The sequence below is a fragment of the Mytilus edulis genome, chromosome 8 (genome assembly GCF_963676685.1).
Source record: "Mytilus edulis chromosome 8, xbMytEdul2.2, whole genome shotgun sequence".
Classification (NCBI taxonomy): domain Eukaryota; kingdom Metazoa; phylum Mollusca; class Bivalvia; order Mytilida; family Mytilidae; genus Mytilus; species Mytilus edulis.
Genome location: NC_092351.1, coordinates 4,007,629 through 4,026,571, shown reverse-complemented (window position 1 = coordinate 4,026,571; position 18,943 = coordinate 4,007,629). Strand labels below are relative to the sequence as shown.

At 32.2% G+C, this 18,943-nt stretch overlaps 1 protein-coding gene across 1 annotated transcript in view; it reads left to right on the top strand.

Moving 5' to 3' along the window:
- The first annotated feature begins 9,262 nt into the window (after nucleotides 1-9,262).
- Nucleotides 9,263-18,943, top strand: part of LOC139484639 (sodium- and chloride-dependent glycine transporter 1-like) — a 29,779-nt gene continuing 20,098 nt past the window's right edge. The window contains exons 1-2 of the mRNA XM_071268467.1: nucleotides 9,263-9,360; nucleotides 13,247-13,402. Of these exons, the coding sequence (XP_071124568.1) occupies nucleotides 13,252-13,402 (151 nt within the window). The 5' untranslated portion in view covers nucleotides 9,263-9,360; nucleotides 13,247-13,251. The remainder of the gene's footprint in view (nucleotides 9,361-13,246; nucleotides 13,403-18,943) is intronic.

Genomic DNA, 18,943 nt, shown 5'->3' with positions numbered 1-18,943 from the left:
GGGTAGCAACCTAACAACGAGTTGTCAGATTCATCTAAAATTTCAGAGCAGATAGATATTGACCCGATAAACAATTTTACACCTTGTCAGATTTGCTCTAAATGCTTTGGTTTTTTAGTTATAAGCCAAAAACTGCATTTTACCCCTAATTCTATTTTTAGCCCTTGCTATGGAACGCCACAGCTGTCTTATGTGGAACTCTGATATTACTTTATGATGTTTTAATTATCATTACTTAATAATAGTTTGTCTTTATTTGATATGATTTTGATATTACGCAATGATGTTTTAATATAACTCAATATGGAATAGTCATTACTTAATGATATTTCGATATAACACGACATGGTTTCGTATTGACTTGATATAGTTTTGTCATTACTCAATATGCTTTTGTCATTACTCAATATGGTTTTGTCCTTACTCGATGTGGTTTCACCATTATTTAATATGGTTATGTCATTAGTCAATGTGGTTTTAACATTACGTGATATCCGTGATGTGCATGTGACATTACGTAATGTAGTTGTTTCATTCCATGATGTGATTTTGTTATTTCGTAATGAGGTTTTGTCTATTCTTTATATGATTTTAACATTGCGTAATGATGTTTCAAAATTTGACCATTTTACACTACTTGATGATTTTGTTTCATTCTTTAATGTGGTCCTGTCATTCTTTGATGTGGTTATCCAATTACTTGATGATGTAAAACCACGTGACCAATTCGGAAAAACCTGTTCTATTTTTAGATAGATTTCCATGTTGTATGTGCCTCTATTAATGCGTTTGACCATTTATCTAATTAGTGTTCAAATTAAAGTACGTGTTTCTGTTTAAGTTAAACTTTGTCACTGCGTTTAAGTCACGTTTAAAGGCAGAGTTTGAGTTACAACTTTGAATTTGAGTCACTTCTTGAGGTAGAGTTTGAGTTAGATTCGAGTTCAAGTCGAATTTAGATTTATTAAGATTTCCAGGTGAAATTCGAGTTATTAATATGTCTTTTTGAGTTCGTAATTAGGTTTTTCTATCGTGGAACAAGGGCTTTTGCTCGGGCTTCCGAAAAGAGGGATCCGGGATATGCGTACCAAATAACATTGTTGCAGTATACAAAACGGAACATATGAGTTGAAATAAAGAAATATGTGGTGTGATTGCCAATGTGACAACTATGCACAAAAGACCAAAATGACACAGAAATTAACAACTTTAGGTCAACGTACGGCCTTCAACAATGAGCAAAGCCCATACCGCATAGTCGGCTATAAAAGGCCCCGATAAGACAATGTAAAACAATTCAAACGAGAAAACTAACGACCTTATTTATGCAAAAAATGAACAAAGAACAAATAAGTAACACATAAACAAACGACAACCACTGAATAACAGGCTCATGACTTAGGACAGGCACATACATAAATAATGTGGCGGGATTAAACATGTTAGCGGGATCCCAACCCTCCCCTAACCTTGGACAGTGATATAACAGTACAACAAAAGAACGAACTATAAACATCAGTTGAAAAGGCTTAACTCATCAGATGGACAAAAATACAAGTGAACGTGGCCTGGTACTTATACATCCCGACACAAAAAGACACAATAAACAGATCTGAGTGTACTCGCAGTTATCCGACAGCTAGTTCAAAGCCACCAACAACTAAGACTATAGTCAGCTACAAAAGGCCACCATGCACTGTGTGTGAAAAAACAGATTTCAATATGTCGTTTGTCTAATGTGCTTTGGATGGGTATCGCCAAAGTGGAAAATCAAATTATAAAGTTCGAGTGGTTGTTCAGAGTTATTTGGTATGAAAAAGGGGAATGGCAGACAATAATAAAAAAGATAAAAATCCTAAAAAGGTTACAGTATTTCGGACATAACTGGGATATCCCAAAACCACTTGGTCCTGTTATTTGATCCGAAGTTTTCAAATAGAAGCAGTATTATAATAAATTTGTAAAAAAAGTCCACGGAAAAATGTGTCTCGCCTGATATTGCTGCTCTCAGTGTAAAAGCGTATTGTTGATCGGCTGTACATTCATCGGTCAAAAAACATAAAAAGAAGTTTTTCTGTAGATGCTTTTTCTTGATATTGAGGAAAAACCCAAATACAAATTTTAAAACACTTCATGGAGGTAATAAATTAAATTTATCATGTCAAAACAGTTTAATTCGGTTTTATTTAACTGAAACAAAACTGTATACTTTTCAACAATGAACAACACCCATACCCCATAGTAAGCTATAAAATGTCCCGAAATGACGCCACTTTCGATGACGTTGTTGTGTCTACCTGCCGCTACATTTATGTCGCAGGCTCGACACAAAGCAACAGACTAATATTTTTTGTTAAAAAATGAGTCACTTCAAATCAACTCGCACTTAATTCACAGGAAAATGGGAGGAGGGGGGTCGGACTAAGCGACAAAGCATCAATACTATAAAATAATAATTCTCTAAAAAAAAAATTAATGATCATTTGAACATATATACGAATATCAATCTTTTACTTTTAATCAATTGAATTCTCAGATCTACCTCGCACTAATTGAAAAATAATATATGATGAAGATCTGTTTCAAATGTGACGACGAACATGTTCCAGTTGTCGTAACCATAATACCTTCCTCTTTTACTCGAATGTAAACTTCCAAATCAGACCAAATCACTCGGTTTGTAATTTCGCGAATAACACGACGGGTGCCACACGTTGAGCAGAATCTCCTTATCTTTTTGGGGAATCCGAGATCACCCCGATGTATTTACATTACCCAGTCATACCGATCTATTGAGCCAGCCAATTGAAACTGGTTTTTTTTGCCACCGCAACTTTACAGCAACTGAAAGTTGGGTGCATAGTGTGTAACATCTGTCCGTCCGTTCGTCTTTCCGTCCCATTATTGATATATAGTTTTCTGCATAACTCCTTCAACAGTATGAATCCTAGAAAGTTATCTCTTTACTGTATGTTTGTTCATAGGTGTGCTGCATGTCGTCAGGGTTTAATTTTTATAAATATGTGTTCTTTTGGGAGAAAGTTGAACTTTGTCATTTTGGGGGAATTTACTTCCATACGTACGGCGTTTCCAGATAACTCCTCCTACAGTTTGAATGCTAGGAGTTTATCACTCTGCTAGCTGTTTGTACATGTATTGATGGTGCGCATGTGGTCAGGGTTTTTTCTTTTTATTATTTTTCCTCTTTTTGGGGAAAAATTGAACTGTTTCCTTTTTGGGGTATGATCGGTTAAATGAGTGGAGTGCGATTTGTCTAGTTTACATTTTTTTCTCGTGTTGTGCTGTTATGCTACAGTTACGACAAAAACAACAACAATTTTTATTTGTCAATCAAGACGCCCCGTGGAGCAGTACAAATACAGTTTAAATTAAAGTGTACAAATAATTGTGGTGATTTTTTTCATTGAACTGTTCGATGTTCTCTCACATACATGTTAAACTCCGCCACGTTCACTTTCTTTATGTACCTGCCCCAAGTCAGGAGCACGAAGTTCAATTGTTGTCGTTGTTTACAAATGTGTGATATTTGTTGTTTTGTAAAATAGACCGTTAGTTTTTTCATTTGATTTTTTTTTTACATAGTGCATGGTGGCCTTTATTCGCGGACTATATATACGCAGTGTTGAAGGCTGTACGGTTGCCTCTATATGATTTCTTACATCCCCTGCATTTAAACTCTGGTGGATAGTTGTCTCAATGGAAATCTATTCACATCTAACTTTATGTCAACTCCTATGTTCCGTTTTGTATACTGCAACATTGTTTATTTGTTACGCATATCCCGAATCTCTCTTTTCGGAAGCCCCAGCAAAATACCTTGTTCCGCGATAGAAAAAAATAATTACGAACTCAAAAAGACATATAAAATAGCTCGAATTTCAACTTGAAATCTTAATAAATCTAAATGCGACTTGAATTTGAATCTAACTCAAACTCTACCTCAAAAAGTGACTCAAATTCAAAGTTGTAACTAGAACTCTGCCTTTAAAGTTGACTCAAACTCGAAGTCCAACTCGAAAATAATTTTCTTAGTAGAACTTTAATTATAAGTATGACTTTTATTCGGAAACTAACTCAAAGTTTAACTTAAACAGTAACCCGTACTTTGATTTGAACACTAATTAGATGAATGGCCAAACGCATTAATAGAGGCACAAACAACATGGAAATCTATCTAAAAATAGAACAGGTTTTTCCGCATTGGTCACGTGGTTTTACCTCATCAAGTAATGGGATAATCACATCAAAGAATGACAGGACCACATCAAAGAATGAAAAGACCACATCAAAATAATGAAACAAAAACATCAAATAGTGTAAAATGGTCAAATTTTGAAACATCATTACGTAATGTTAAAACCATATAAAGAAAAGACAAAACTTCATTACGAAATGACAAAATCACATCATGTAATGAAACAACTACATTAAGTTAAGTCACATACACATCAAGTAATGTTAAAACCACATTGACCAATGGCACAACCATATTAAATAATGGTGAAACCACATCGAGTTATGACAAAACTACATTGAGTAATGACAAAAGCATATTGAGTAATGACAAAACAATATCAAGTCAATACGAAACCATATCGTGTAATATCGAAATATCATTAAGCAATGACTATTCAATATTGAGTTATATTAAAACATCATTGCGTAATATCAAAATCATATCAAATAAAGACAAACTATTATTAAGTAATGATAAAACATCATAAAGTAATATCAGAGTTCCACATAAGACAGCTGTGGCGTTCCATACCTTGCAGCCATCTTGATTGGTTTGCCCGGTCACAAACACAATGTTAAAACTAGATAGCCTAATAATGATTCTGGCTATGTTTGGTAAAATTTGGCCCAGTAGTTTCAGAGGAGAAGATTTTTGTAAAAGTTAAGTAAGATTTACGAAAAATGGTTAAAATTTACTGTAAAGGGCAATAACTCCTAAAGGGGTCAACTGACCATTTTGGTCATGTTGACTTATTTGTAAATCTATAATAATATTCAAGATAATAACCAAAAACAGTAAAATTTCCTTATAATTACCAATTTGTCTGATTCATCTGAAAATTTCACAGCAGATAGATCTTGACCTGATAAACAATTTTACCCCATGTCAGATTTGCTCTAAATGCTTTGGTTTTTGAGTTATAAGCCAAAAACTGCATTTTACCCCTATGTTCTATTTTTAGCCATGGCGGCCATGTTTTTTTATGAAATGGGAATTAAAACACAAACTTTATTCTAGATACCTTAGGAATCAATCAGATGAAGTTTGGTTTGAATTGGTTCAGTAGTTTCAGAGAAGAAGATTTTTGTAAAAGTTAACGACGACGGACACCAAGTGATGGGAAAAGCTCACTTGGCCCTTCGGGCCCGGTGAGCTAAAAAGCCATTGCAGAAAACATTGTTTCGGTTATCAAACAACTTGTACATAAGAATCTTAGTCTGGAGTAAGCTGATGTTATAAATAAAAGTGTAGCATTAAAATTTAATGGCGCAAGTGTTCTCAATTTTTGTAAAATTACTTTACAGGAGTGGATTTTAAAAAGTGTCAGATTATCAGTCATAAAAAGTATACCTTATTTTACTACAATATTGTTTATTCCAGTTGCTGCATACCTTAAAAGATTAACTAAATCAAACGAAGAAAAAGTATTTCTCTCTCTCTAATTTTATCTTTTGCATTTCAGTATTAACAGCAGATGAGGAAGTGTCTACGGACAAGACACTTGTGCATAACAAGTATTAAATTCAATTATTTGTCTGCTATGGAACTTAAATCTTATTTATAGGTGATGAAAGTTATCTATTCAAATTAAAACTCAGTATTTTCAACATAAATATAGTCACAATTAATTCTAACAGATTTTTTTTTAACTGAAATTGTCTTGTCCGTAGACATTACCACAATATATTTGTATTCAATTTCCTTGAGTTCAGCCTAATTTGATAGGTAAAATGTATGGTTTTTAACACATTCAACTATGTCAAAATTGAGTTTTAATAATAGTTTGATTGTTTTAAACATTCAGATATATGGATTTCAGTTATAAGAATATGTCTTCAATAAATCATTGAGATATGTAAAGAATTATGGGTACATTTTTATATTTTCCAAAATTAAAAAAACACAGCTTAAAACTTAATTAGTAACTTTTAATCTTAACTTTAACAATCATCTTTGAAAGCATTTAATTGAATAACAATAAAATGTCTTGTTCGTAGACATTATCAAAATGTATTTGTTTCCATTTTCCTCGAAGTTAAGCATCATTTGATAGATTAACCTGATAAAATATATGTTTTTTTTTCTTTAAGAGAACACTTTCAGCTATATCAAAATTAGGTTTTAATAATGCATTTCATTAAATATATGAATACAATGTCTTGTCCGTAGACATAACATAAAAATTGTATTGCTAAGTTTGATTGTTTATTGTAAGAATATGCATCAAGTTATTTTAATGTTCCATACACCAAAAGAAAGGTTGGTTTTTTTAAGTTTTGTTATTTATAGATAAGTTTAGATATAGTTTTATCAGATAAGATTAATTATCAAAGAAAGCTACTGCTGTTTGAAATAACTGTGAGTCAGTAAACATGTTCTTGTCATTTCTTTTTTTCAATTAAAATGTTTGATATTCAACAATTCTTAACATATTTTGTTGTCTTTGTCATTGACCAAAAATCTGACACTGGTGACCATGTCTTAAAGGCAACCATTAAAGAAAATTCATAGTTTTTAAACACCATTAATTTTATTTGATAAAAATATTAAATATTTCTTCCAAAAAACTGCATGTAATTATATAAATGCTTCCAGTGTTAGCCTAACGATGGCAATTTTTCATAATTCAAACCATTTTTGAACCAAAATATCAAACGAGTTTTTCCCTGAGGTGATACTCATTTTTGACTTCATGTGAAACACAAAATGCACATCTGATTGTGGCTAGGCCGACCTGTTTGTCAACAATCGACAAAAAATCAACAAAAAAGCATGGAAATTGAGCACGTGTTTAACATGTAAATTCAGATAAAAGTTTATTTTAAGGATATCCATGCGTATTGTGATCCCCGGATTTTTACGAGATGGGTCACACTGGGGTCACTTTGCATACGGAAAATATGTCGGGGGAATTGCTTCCTGGGAAAGGAAGCAATTAAAATAAAGTAAACTTCTTCTAAATATGAATAAATTACATGAATTTTCTTCAGAAAAAAGTATATGTACATAAGTTTTATAATGAAAACTATTCATTGAGTTATAAAAAAAACATATGCATTATTTTTTTGATTTGAGGTTTCTTATGACTTTAATAAACTTTTTGAATTTAGTATATACCCCGATAATTGGATAGAATGAATTGCTATACCTGTACCAAAGAAAGGGGATCTTTCAAACCCTAATAACTATAGGCCAATTATATTGATTAGTGTATTTTCAAAGATCTTTACCTCAATTTTGAATAACTGTTTACTTTGTTGGGCCGAAGTTAACGAGATTCTTTAAGCAAACCAGTTTGGATTTCGCCGCCAAAAATCAACTGTCGACGCTTTTTTTATTCTTCATGAAATAATATCAACAACCTTGTCGCAAAAAGAAAAACTGTATTCAGCATTCGTGGACTTTTGTATAAGGCTTTTGACAATGTCGACCGTCGCATACTTTGGTATAAGCTTTTCAATAGTGGAATTAGTAGCAAGTTTGTTTCCATGGTGCAGTCAGTATATCTAACTGTATTACATTATGATCCAATCGCAGCTTACCGCCCAAAATTGATGACATAAGTTGAATGATTTTCTTCTAGATTTGCTGCTTATTTGGACGTGTATTACATGCACACTTTTTGTTTATAGGATCAATCGTGCATTGGTGAGTTGATAGGTAGTTTATCTTTTGATTAGAATTGATTTTTATTTACTTATTTCCCGTCTTGTTTTTATTGAAATATACACGTCAGTATCATCATTCTTAACTTCCAGCATTGTCCAAAATACTATTCATGTCCATATATTGAAGAAAACATTTATTGACCGAATACTTTGCTTCATAAAGGGGGCGGTATTTTCTTTTTTGAGTATATCAACTATTTACTTTTCAACGCCATCACCCAAATGTTTTTGTTTAAATGAACATTATTTACGGTATTCGGAAAATCAGGAATCATGCAAAACATTTGTCATCTGCTTGACCATAATAATTTTTTTTCTCATAAAATTTGGGATAAAAATATCTTTTTGAGGAGAAACCATACCCCCCCTCCCCCCCCCCCCCCCCTTTTGAAATTAAATGTCTAATTTCTTAGTGTACTGATATGAATAGTATTTTACTGGAAATATTTGAAAAAAAATATTGATGCTAACGTAAATATTTTGTTCAATGAAAATTCAGGAAATAAGTCGACGAACCAAAATGTTCAAATCTAATTGAAAGTTAAAGTGCCCTCACTGGTCATGCACGAGTGATTCTATTCATAAAAAGTGTCCGTGTAACAACTAAAAAGAGTCCGTGTATCATCTAAAAAGAGTCCGTGTAACACCCGTTAATGTACTGTTTTTCTATAGCTCTGTGGAGGGCAAAGTCGTACAATAAGCCTTTAGTGTCGGGACTGTGTCAAAACATTAATTATAGATCAATACACAGAAAGAAAATATATTAAAGTTATCTTCTTACGACTATCTTATGCAAATAAAGTAACAACAATCACTAAATTACAGGCTTCTAATTTAGGAAAGGCACATAATGTACAGTCAAATTCAAATGGCTTAAATCAATAGATTAAAACAGCACAATTCCAGGCATACATTTTCTCATGGAAAATAACTATACGTTTGATTTAGTTTATAAGAATTATGTTTATTTTTAATTTAAGATATATTAAGTAAAAACCTGTGTTAAAAGACCACTAGTTTTAGATCCCTTTGAAGTACATTTCATATATAAAATTGAACCTGTATTAACAGATCACCTGTCTTTAGAGACTACTTTTTTGCTCTCCCTTGAGTGGTCTCTTAAAACAGGTTTGTACCAGTAAAATAGGTTAAATTGTGTTATAAAAATATGAAGATGTTTTACATGATACGACCAAAACACTTTGAATAAGGTTTTCAGAGACATTAAAAGTTATGATGAATTATATTAAAAATCCAATTTCAGCGTAAAATTATCCAATCTGTATTTTATACTCTATAAACTTTCGAATAATAATACGAATAAGTGACTAGTGATCTAGTACGAATAGTTGACGGTACACGGATGAACAGTTTCTTAACATAAAACTATTAATGTTTCATACCGTCTTATATTACTGTTTCAGTTATTAGAAGGCAAGTCTTTTTATATATTTTATAACATTGCCTTAATTCACTTTAAGTATATATATGCTTGTCTATGTCTAAGGTTGTCTATGTCTAAGGTTGTCTATGTCTAAGGTTGTCTATGTCTAAGGTTGTCTATGTCTAAGGTTGTCTATGTCTAAGGTTGTCTATGTCTAAGGTTGTCTATGTCTAAGGTTGTCTATGTCTAAGGTTGTCTATGTCTAAGGTTGTCTATGTCTAAGGTTGTCTATGTCTAAGGTTGTCTATGTCTAAGGTTGTCTATGTCTAAGGTTGTCTATGTCTAAGGTTGCAAATACTTTTAACCAAAGTATAAAACTGAAATTATGTTAATCCGCTTGACTTCTGGAATCGATCTAAACATATTTCAAAAATGGATCTTTTGATATTTTTGACATGTTTACTTATTATGTCTGTTTGTTAGCTAGCTATGAAACCAGGTTCAATCCATCCTGTTCTATCCGAGACTGTACATGGGGAATAAGTCATTCATTTGATGTGTTTGACCTTTTGATTTTGAAATTTGATTAGGGACTTTCCGTCTTGAATTTTCCTCGGGGTTCGGTATTTTTGTTTTTTTTACTTTTGATGAAATTTGTCTATTACGTAGTGAAATTCAAATGGTATATATCAAGACAGGTTTTTCCTTAATATATTAAGCGTGAATGTTTGTTTTAGCCAATGAATATGAAACAGCAATGGTATTTCAATATCCATAACGAATTTTTTCTCCGTTATATAAAAAAGTTTTATCAAGAAAAATTCGTTGCAGCAGTTTTTTGTTGTTGTTAGCCCCGGTCACAACAGATCGTACGATTTTGTGTTGTGGGAGATTAATAAAATAGTTGTCGTGGCACTGTCGTGCAAAATGTCAAAACATATGTCGAGTGGTCACATCAGCTACGACATTTCCACGATGGGTACACGACAGAATTTTTTTTGGGGGCTTTTTTCAGGTTTTAATGTCATGGGATGCGCGTGTTACTGTCGTGTCACTGTCGTACGACTGTCGCACAACAGTTGTAGGTCACTCGCGCGTTTGACTCCGAACTACTAGTATATAAAAAAAAGAGTCCGATTTATTGCTTGCCATTTTCCATTTCCCTTCAATATTATTCAGTGTCATTATAAGTTCGGCCCGAGTAAACGACGTTTTTCGTATGAGTTTATATTATAATTGTTCAGAGAATTTTAACAAGAATGTCGCTGGTTTTTATACTGTTCACGGGCTCGAACCAACGCTAACAGGACCATGATAGTTTGCTTTTGTTGGAGTCCGTCAAGGCGCCTATTCAGCAGGGCCAAGCGTATTCATTCCTATGGAATAGCCATCCTCTTTAATGGCAGACGGTATGTTTTTCCAAACTTTCATTCCCGCCGAATTGTTTTCTTGTAAATAAAACGAAAATATGTTGCACGACATACCACTGTCGTACGACAGATAATCAATGTTGTGCGAGCATCGTATGAAATTTGGTATTCGTGAGACAAACGTGCGACTGTAGCACGAGTGGCTTGACACAGTCGTGATATTGTCGTACGGCAGTCGTGCGACAGTGGTACGATTCTTTTAATTAAAATGGTTTATGTTGGTATCCATGAACAATGTGTTATCGCACGACAATCGCACGACTGTGGTAAGACACTCTCACGACACCCACAAGACAGTGACAGGACAAAAAAATCGTAGAGCAAAAAAGGTGCATTTTCCGTGAATTTTCGTTCCACGACACAGGACGGCGCAACGATGCTCATAATATCGTGGGACTGTCGTACGACAATCACAGATGACCTGCGATTTGACCAAATTTCATGTCGTGGCGCTGCATAGATATGTCGTGGGTTCGTTGTGACCAGGCCGGCTTAAGTTTGTAGTTGAATTTTGATATAGTTTTTTTTTTTTTTTTTTTTTTTAAATAAAACGAATTTCATAAAGTGCTGTGTCTTTCAAATATTAAGCTATAAAAATTACTTTTTTTCTTCTTCTAGTTTTCACAATAGTTACAATGAAGTTTGTAATAATATAACTAGTACTAGGTTTCTACTGTTTAAATCAGATTCATTCCAACGTTAGACCTGGATACAAATATACGGTCATTTGGATTTTGTCTCAATGTCAACTACTTCAACTCCTATATCTATAAATTTCTTCAAAACATTTTACCGAAAAAAGAATGAGAATATCACAATGCAACTATTTCTACAATAAAATTTTAACCTTGTCATTAAAAACAAAGTGAATGATGCAAACTTAACAGTAGTCTGATGATTATGTAGGTTTTTTTGTTCATAAAACCAAAGCAATTTCACGTGTTCACCCAAATAAGCAGCATATTTAAATTTTGTCACTGATTGATGTCATATTATAACAGAATGAAAAAGGGTACCCATCGCAATTGAGATTATTAAATGTTATTATTATAACTCCGAGAACACGCAGATTTAAACAAAAATTGGGATTGTTCTAAATTTCAAAATGAACCCAAAATTGTCGTCTAGATGAAAACATCATTCGCTCTATAATTGAGTTTCTCATAAGTTATAGTCGTTCTGCATTCTTACAACTTGTGTTGTGTATTATAGCTCTTGTGCAGTTATTTACTATGTGTATCATAATTATAAGCATTCCATTATAGTCAGTGATGAGCAGAATAAAATGAAACCTTTGTTTAAGTACCATTTCATCCTTTATATAAGATGACTATGTATGATAATGATTGTATTTCTATGATTAAATCATACTTAATGATGACAAATCACTTGTTTTTGGCCATGTGCTCTTCCAGTATAACAGTTTGCAGTATCGAAAGATACTCCGACACTTTCCCCTTTATTTGTATTTATTTTAGTTCATTTTCCGTTACTTTATGACATCGTCTACTATCAGAAACGTTCAAATAATATTAAATGTTCATTTATAAAAAGTCAAAAACTAGCTTTCATTATATAAAAGGAGCAACTAACATCCTTGAAGGTCTGTCATGCGTAACTCTAAAATATCAGTCAGTGGAATATAGCTCCGTTTATAAATTCAATGAATAAAGTTAAATCTAGTATAAAATATAATCTACAATAAATCATTTTAAAGATACTATTGACTATGAATTATTCAATAAAAAGTAGTAAATTGTGTATGATTGGCTATGTGACAAGTCTAGGTAGGTCATCGGTCATGAACGATACGTGGAACCCATATACCATATATTCTGCTATAACTATGTTCGTTTTATTGCTATTATCAGGTTATAAATAAGATTCTAATAGGACGTGATTCTTTGCTCTGTGCTGTAAATTCAATAAAATGTGTTTGCACATGCGTATATTGACTACTGCAGAATAATGAATTCCATAAAATTGGCATGCTTTTAATATATTTCATTAACTTAAAACTCTACCAAACTCTTAAATGATGCACATGTTTTTACTAATTCATTTATTATGACTGTAGTGTGTTGCAATTCGAAATTGACATAGTTGACATAGATACTACAACCGTTCATGCAGGCTGTTCAAAACTCCCCCCTCTGAAAAATCACATTGCAAGTCGTTTTCTTGTTTACATGACTTAGTTATAAGATACTTTCGAAAACCAGGCACCAGGTTTTTCTAAGGGAGTTTTCTTCAAAACGATAAGATAATTTATGTAAAAAGCTTAAAAAGAAGGGTTCCAATGCCATATTAGTTGTCAGATTTCAGGGCTATCCAGACAGAAGGTGCCGCTAAAAAAAGTAATTAAAGTTTATAATTTCGAAAAGGTCTTCTCAAATAGTATTTGAAAAAGGAACATATCTACTTATTTGAAAACTTTTAAGATTGCAAATAATTGAAAATGTGAAGAAGTGTTTTTGTATTGTAATGTATTTCTTATTTCTTATAGTGAGAATGAAAAATAAAGGCACAGACAGCACGCGAAGAATTCATGAAAGGGGAAAATGGAACAATAAAATAGAGTATTCTTTGTCGATTATTGGTTTCTTGGTTGGATTAGGTAACCTCTGGCGTTTTCCTTACATCTGTATGAGAAATGGAGGAGGTAAGACCAAGAGTAACTGTCGTCCATAATAATATTCGGTAACCTCTTGCATTTTCCTTATACCTGTATGATAAATGGAAGAGGTATGAACTTTATATATATCCTTTGTTTTATAAACCTCACTAAAAACAAAGGAACACAAAAGAACATAGACATTTTACAATATTATATGTTAAGGAAATAAACAATACAATGGAAGTACAAAAATAGGTTTGAATATTAAACAAGTGAAGTGTTTATTAATGTAAGACCTTAAAATATTAAAGAGGAAGGAGAAGGTTAATTGAAAGAATACACTTTATCGTTTATAACTCTAATAAAATTGTATGACCCCATATATACCGTATCAGGTCACTAGCACACTATGTACCGAATTTATCTTAACGTGTGAAATTTAGACTATAGTGACCTATCAAAATGAGCAAGTCGTTAATACTGTTAGCATTAAGAAACTACTTCCATGGATCCTACAAAAACAGATACCAACAATAACAACTTGTTAGGTATAAATGTGTTTCATGAATTTATTTCAATCTTAATCTACGAAAGCCGAAAATGATCATTCAAAATTCAAAATTCAAAATTCAAAATTCACAAAAATTCAAAATTCAAAATTCTAAATTCTAAATTCTAAATTCTAAAATCAAAAATTCTACATTAATCCATCATGATTGCCCGCGCTTACGAAAGCCAAAAAAGATCGCACTTAACTCTTTAATATGCTACTGAAAGCTATTTTAGAAAGTTTGTTAAGAACACGAACCAATTGAAACAAGGCAAAGGGTCCGTTAAACCTTCATAGGGATACAGCCAACTTTATCATTTGACACCCTTGGTAACACAGCGTCCTTGCAAGTAGCAACCCTCTATCAAGAAAATAGGAAAGGAAACCCGAGCCCTATACTACTACAGCTGTAAAGTCGCTTCACTGAAATGGAACGTTCACAATGGAAACATTGAAATCATCGCTTTTTCGTAAAGTTTAAATATGCATAAAATATTTACCACTACAGGTTAAGCAAACAACAACAAATATCTTATAATAACCTAGTTTTCCAACTGAAGAATCTAGTTATTAAAATATGTATATACAAAAGACAGATTTTGTGTATCGTTTATCAAATTCTGATAATTTTAGGTTGTCATATCAACAAAATTCGTGTTACGTTTTTGACGATTTTTCTTTATGTTATTTGGGAGTTACGGTCTATGATTGACGAAAGATGATACTTTTGGCATTTACTTATGTAATTCAATTTATTACGAAAGCGTATTAGGCTCATCCTTTTTTATTTATTTTTTTCAAATTGTCGACTTTAATCTTGGTATTATCAACTTTAATCTTGCAATTTCCAACTTTAATCTTGGAATTAACAATTTTAATCTGGGTGGAAGGGTTAACTTCGATTTTTTTGGTAGGGCTGTGCTTTGTCTAAAACAATGTTCCCATTTTTATATATTAACTAATATATGGTACCTATATTTATATATTAAAAATGTGACCCGCCATGACATTTTTAGGCTTATGGAGGTAGAACGTCATTGTTAGAAAAATTATAAACATGATAAATATCGAGATTCAATGAAATACGCATTTGTGAAGAAGAGATAAACTGGTCCGAGAAAACACTTATTTCGTAGTGCATTTCTTTTAGAACATAAATGAAAATAAAAAAATTCCCACCTGCGCTTTCTCAAAGAAACTTTTACAGTGTGTTGTACTACTTTTGGGACAAATTATATCAAAATTATAGAAAACTTCATCGCCTCTAACTCAAAATATAGACAATTTTATGTTTAGGGCGTCTTCAAATCTTTTGACAGCTTCCGAAGAACTAATTTTCAACCTTTTTCAGCTGGACCAAATCACTACTTTCCTTTAAAATTCTGGACCCAAATTTTTTTACAGTGTAATTTCACCCCCTACTTGCAATTTGAGGCATTAAACATGGAGAAATAAATTTGGAAGGGGTATAAAAAGAAATGGCAAGTAACCAACTGTCAACAATAGGGACTATATTCGTACTAACCATTACATATAAGTTTTGAAGAAGTTTTACTTTATCGTTTGAAGTGAAAAATATTTGTATCTACATTTTAAATTGATACACAAAAAAAAATCAAATTCTCTGCTCTTTAGATTTCCTTTCATAAATGGAGTCTGAAATATATCCATAACAAATGCAACGTATCAAATACATTAAGAGAACGCCTACTTATAAACTGTTACGCATCGCATACAATGTAGAGACATGCATAATAAATCTAAATTAAAAGAAGGAATTTTTAAAGCTTACTTTGACAACTTTTAAACTAACTTCATTTCAACAAGTTTGAATTACATGTTCTAAAATTGAGCTACAAAAAAAAACCAAAATGCTCTGCTCTATAAATTTCCTTTCATAAATGGAGTCTGAAATATATCCATAATAAGTGCACCGTATCAAATGCATATATGAGAACACCAAGACTTATAAACTGTTACGCGTCGCATACTTTGTTTAGAGACCTGGATGATAAATCTAAATTTAAAACAAATTTAAAAAAAGGAATTCTTAAAGCTTATACTTTGACAAATTTTAAACTAACTTCGTTTCAACAAGTTTAAATCACATGTTCTAAAAATAGAGCTAAGAATTGTTTGTATTGACGTAGTAAATTTAATTCTTTGAAATTTTATTCAAATACGCTATTGAACATAACTAAGAGCAAATAATTTTGTATTTTATAATTTGGTGCCTTCAATAAATAAAAGTCGTCATAGAACAGTCTCATTTTCATACCGGTATTCGAAAAGACTCGTTTCATTGCTATTACAACAAATATGTCATAATAACAGTGTACGTATAGGAGCCAGGGGGCAAAAAAGGAACAAAACTATGCCCCCTCCCATATTAAGACAAAAATTGAAACTAAAAAATGAAAATGAAAATGAAAGAGAACAATCACTAAATTTTAGATTATTACTGTACACTACATAGAAAATAGTTTTTTTTTCTTGTCACTATCAGACGTTTGCCTCCCCCTTTTCCACACACAAACTTTTTTTCAAACTTATCTATTCTTGTAAATGGCCTATTTCTATACGAAGGTATACACAGACAGACGTGCCGCCGGAATAATCTCAGCTACAGCGGAGGGGGCATTAATTTTAACGCTTGTCCGTTTGTACCTCCGTACGTATTCGTGGGAATTTACAACTTGGAAGTTTCCGCAATTTAACTTTATTTTGCCTCAAACAAATGCTATGAAACTTATATACAATGCTAATTACCACCAAACTGAGATCAAGTTTAAAGGCTGGCATCACCTTCATCGTTTTATATATTTTAGTAACAATCCTATTGTTTGGATTTTAGACTAATAAAATTCTTATTCTTCTTATTCCTATTCTTTCACCGTTCAAGCCCATTTCAGATATATTGATGATGTTCTTTCCATAAACAATCCGAACTTTTCTGATTGGGTTCCATTAATATATCCCCCAGAACTAGAGATTAAAGAAACAACAGACACGGCTTCCTCCGCCTCATTTTTAGACTTATATCTCGAATTTGACTTATACAGTTATCTCAGTACCAGAATCTATGACAAACGAGACGATTTTAATTTTGAAATTATAAATTTCCCCCACCTTAGTAGCAATATACCAACTTCACCTGCATATGGGATATATATTTCCCAACTTATTAGATATTCAAGAGCTTGCAGCTCCTACTCAGACTTTGTAAAACGTCATCAGTGTCTGAGTAGAAAGTTGATGAAACAGGGGTATGTCAAAGAACGTCTCGTTCTTTTTCTAAAAAAGTTCATCGGAAGGTACCAAGACCTTGTTGATAAATATTCCGTATCAACTTCTCAAATAATAAACGATGGTCTTGATGTATAGATTCTTCATACTGATGTTGTTTATCATCTTAACAACGTGTTTTATAGTTCTTTCATTTGTCTTTGTTCTATTATTAATATTACTTTTACTGTTGAATGGTTTCATGTGATATCCGTTTCACGTGGCTCGGTACTTATACATCTCGTCAATGTGTTTGTATTGGCTTTCATTATTTTTTTCTGGTTTGTTTTGTATTTGCGACTTTTTGTATTTCTTTTGTTCTTATAACGTGACTCTGTACTTTAAAAGATCCCGTCAATATGATATTATGAATTACAATATACGTTGAACCACAAACGTCAAAATCATTCAATCGCGTAGTGAAATTAACCAGTTTTGGATTCTTATAAATTCTATATATAACTTTTGGACTAGTTTAAATCTCGGTCTATTTCTTAAATTTATTCTTACATACTTTTGATTTTTTAACCCTGTATGCTAACATTCCCAGGAAAATTTTAAAATTGTTTGTATGTACATTGAACGACAAATTTATGTGTCGTATAAAATTTTCTGACGTCAGACACTCAAATCAATAAATGTGTTCGTAGATAGTAGATGTTTTTGTGTTCTGTTAAATTGTTCCTTTTAAAATTGTTAAACGATGATGACTGATGTACCCATATTTTGACTATTATATTTATTGTGTCTGTTTATTTAACGCATCAATGTAAAAATATCGGAAATTGATGAGACTGTCATTAAAGTGAGAGGGTTAGCGCTATAGAACCAGGTTCACTGTGCTTAAACGGCCGTGGGTAACTTAAGTAACTTAACCACAGCCCAAGATGGCGGACTCTAAACTCTTTGAGATGATAGTTGATACGAAATCTACTTTTTGCAACGTTTATCATGGTCTATGTAAATATTGATAGGATTTTTGAATAAAGAAATCACTTACCATCACTACAAATTTGTTAATTTTGACTTCACTTTAGCGCAAGGCCAACTTTTAAAAATGCATAAGATGTCCGTAACTTATAAGTAAAAAATAATCAGACTGTCGGTAACTTTATTTTCGGATGTGGGTAACTTTTTTTTCAAAATTGTAAGATTAACAATTTCAACACTTAAAGGACAATAAACACTATCAAACCCCTAATTATTACATAGATTTATACAATAACGATATGCTTCAAACTAAACAAGAGAAAAAAGCAAACCAGAGTGTCACGGATTTTCCGTTAATTTTTTAAAAATTATTCCCGGGATAAAACGGGATCTGACGGTAAGGCGAAATTTATCTAACATTCTTCTATCTTTATAGATTGTTCACTGATGAGTTCCTGGCCTGTGTAGCCGTGGAAAAAAATGATATTCTTTCCTTTAAATAATTTCTGAATTATTAGCCAAAAAAGTATGGTATCTCCACTAAATAGTGTGATGTGTTGTTGATTGTTAGAAAAAAAAAATGCCAATATCTAGGAGTAGATGGAAGGCTATATTGTTGAACAGGTGTCAGTTTACTATAGCAATAAAGGTAGATTTAAAATCTTCTAAAAGTTTCATTGACCTCAGGGATTCAATAAGATCGGGTATCAAATCATACATATCATATTTAGAGGTTTGGACTGATTCATCTATGTATTTGTGCTAAGGATTGACCTCCGAACTTGTTCTCCTAAGGTGATTTCCATATGTTCACTATAAAT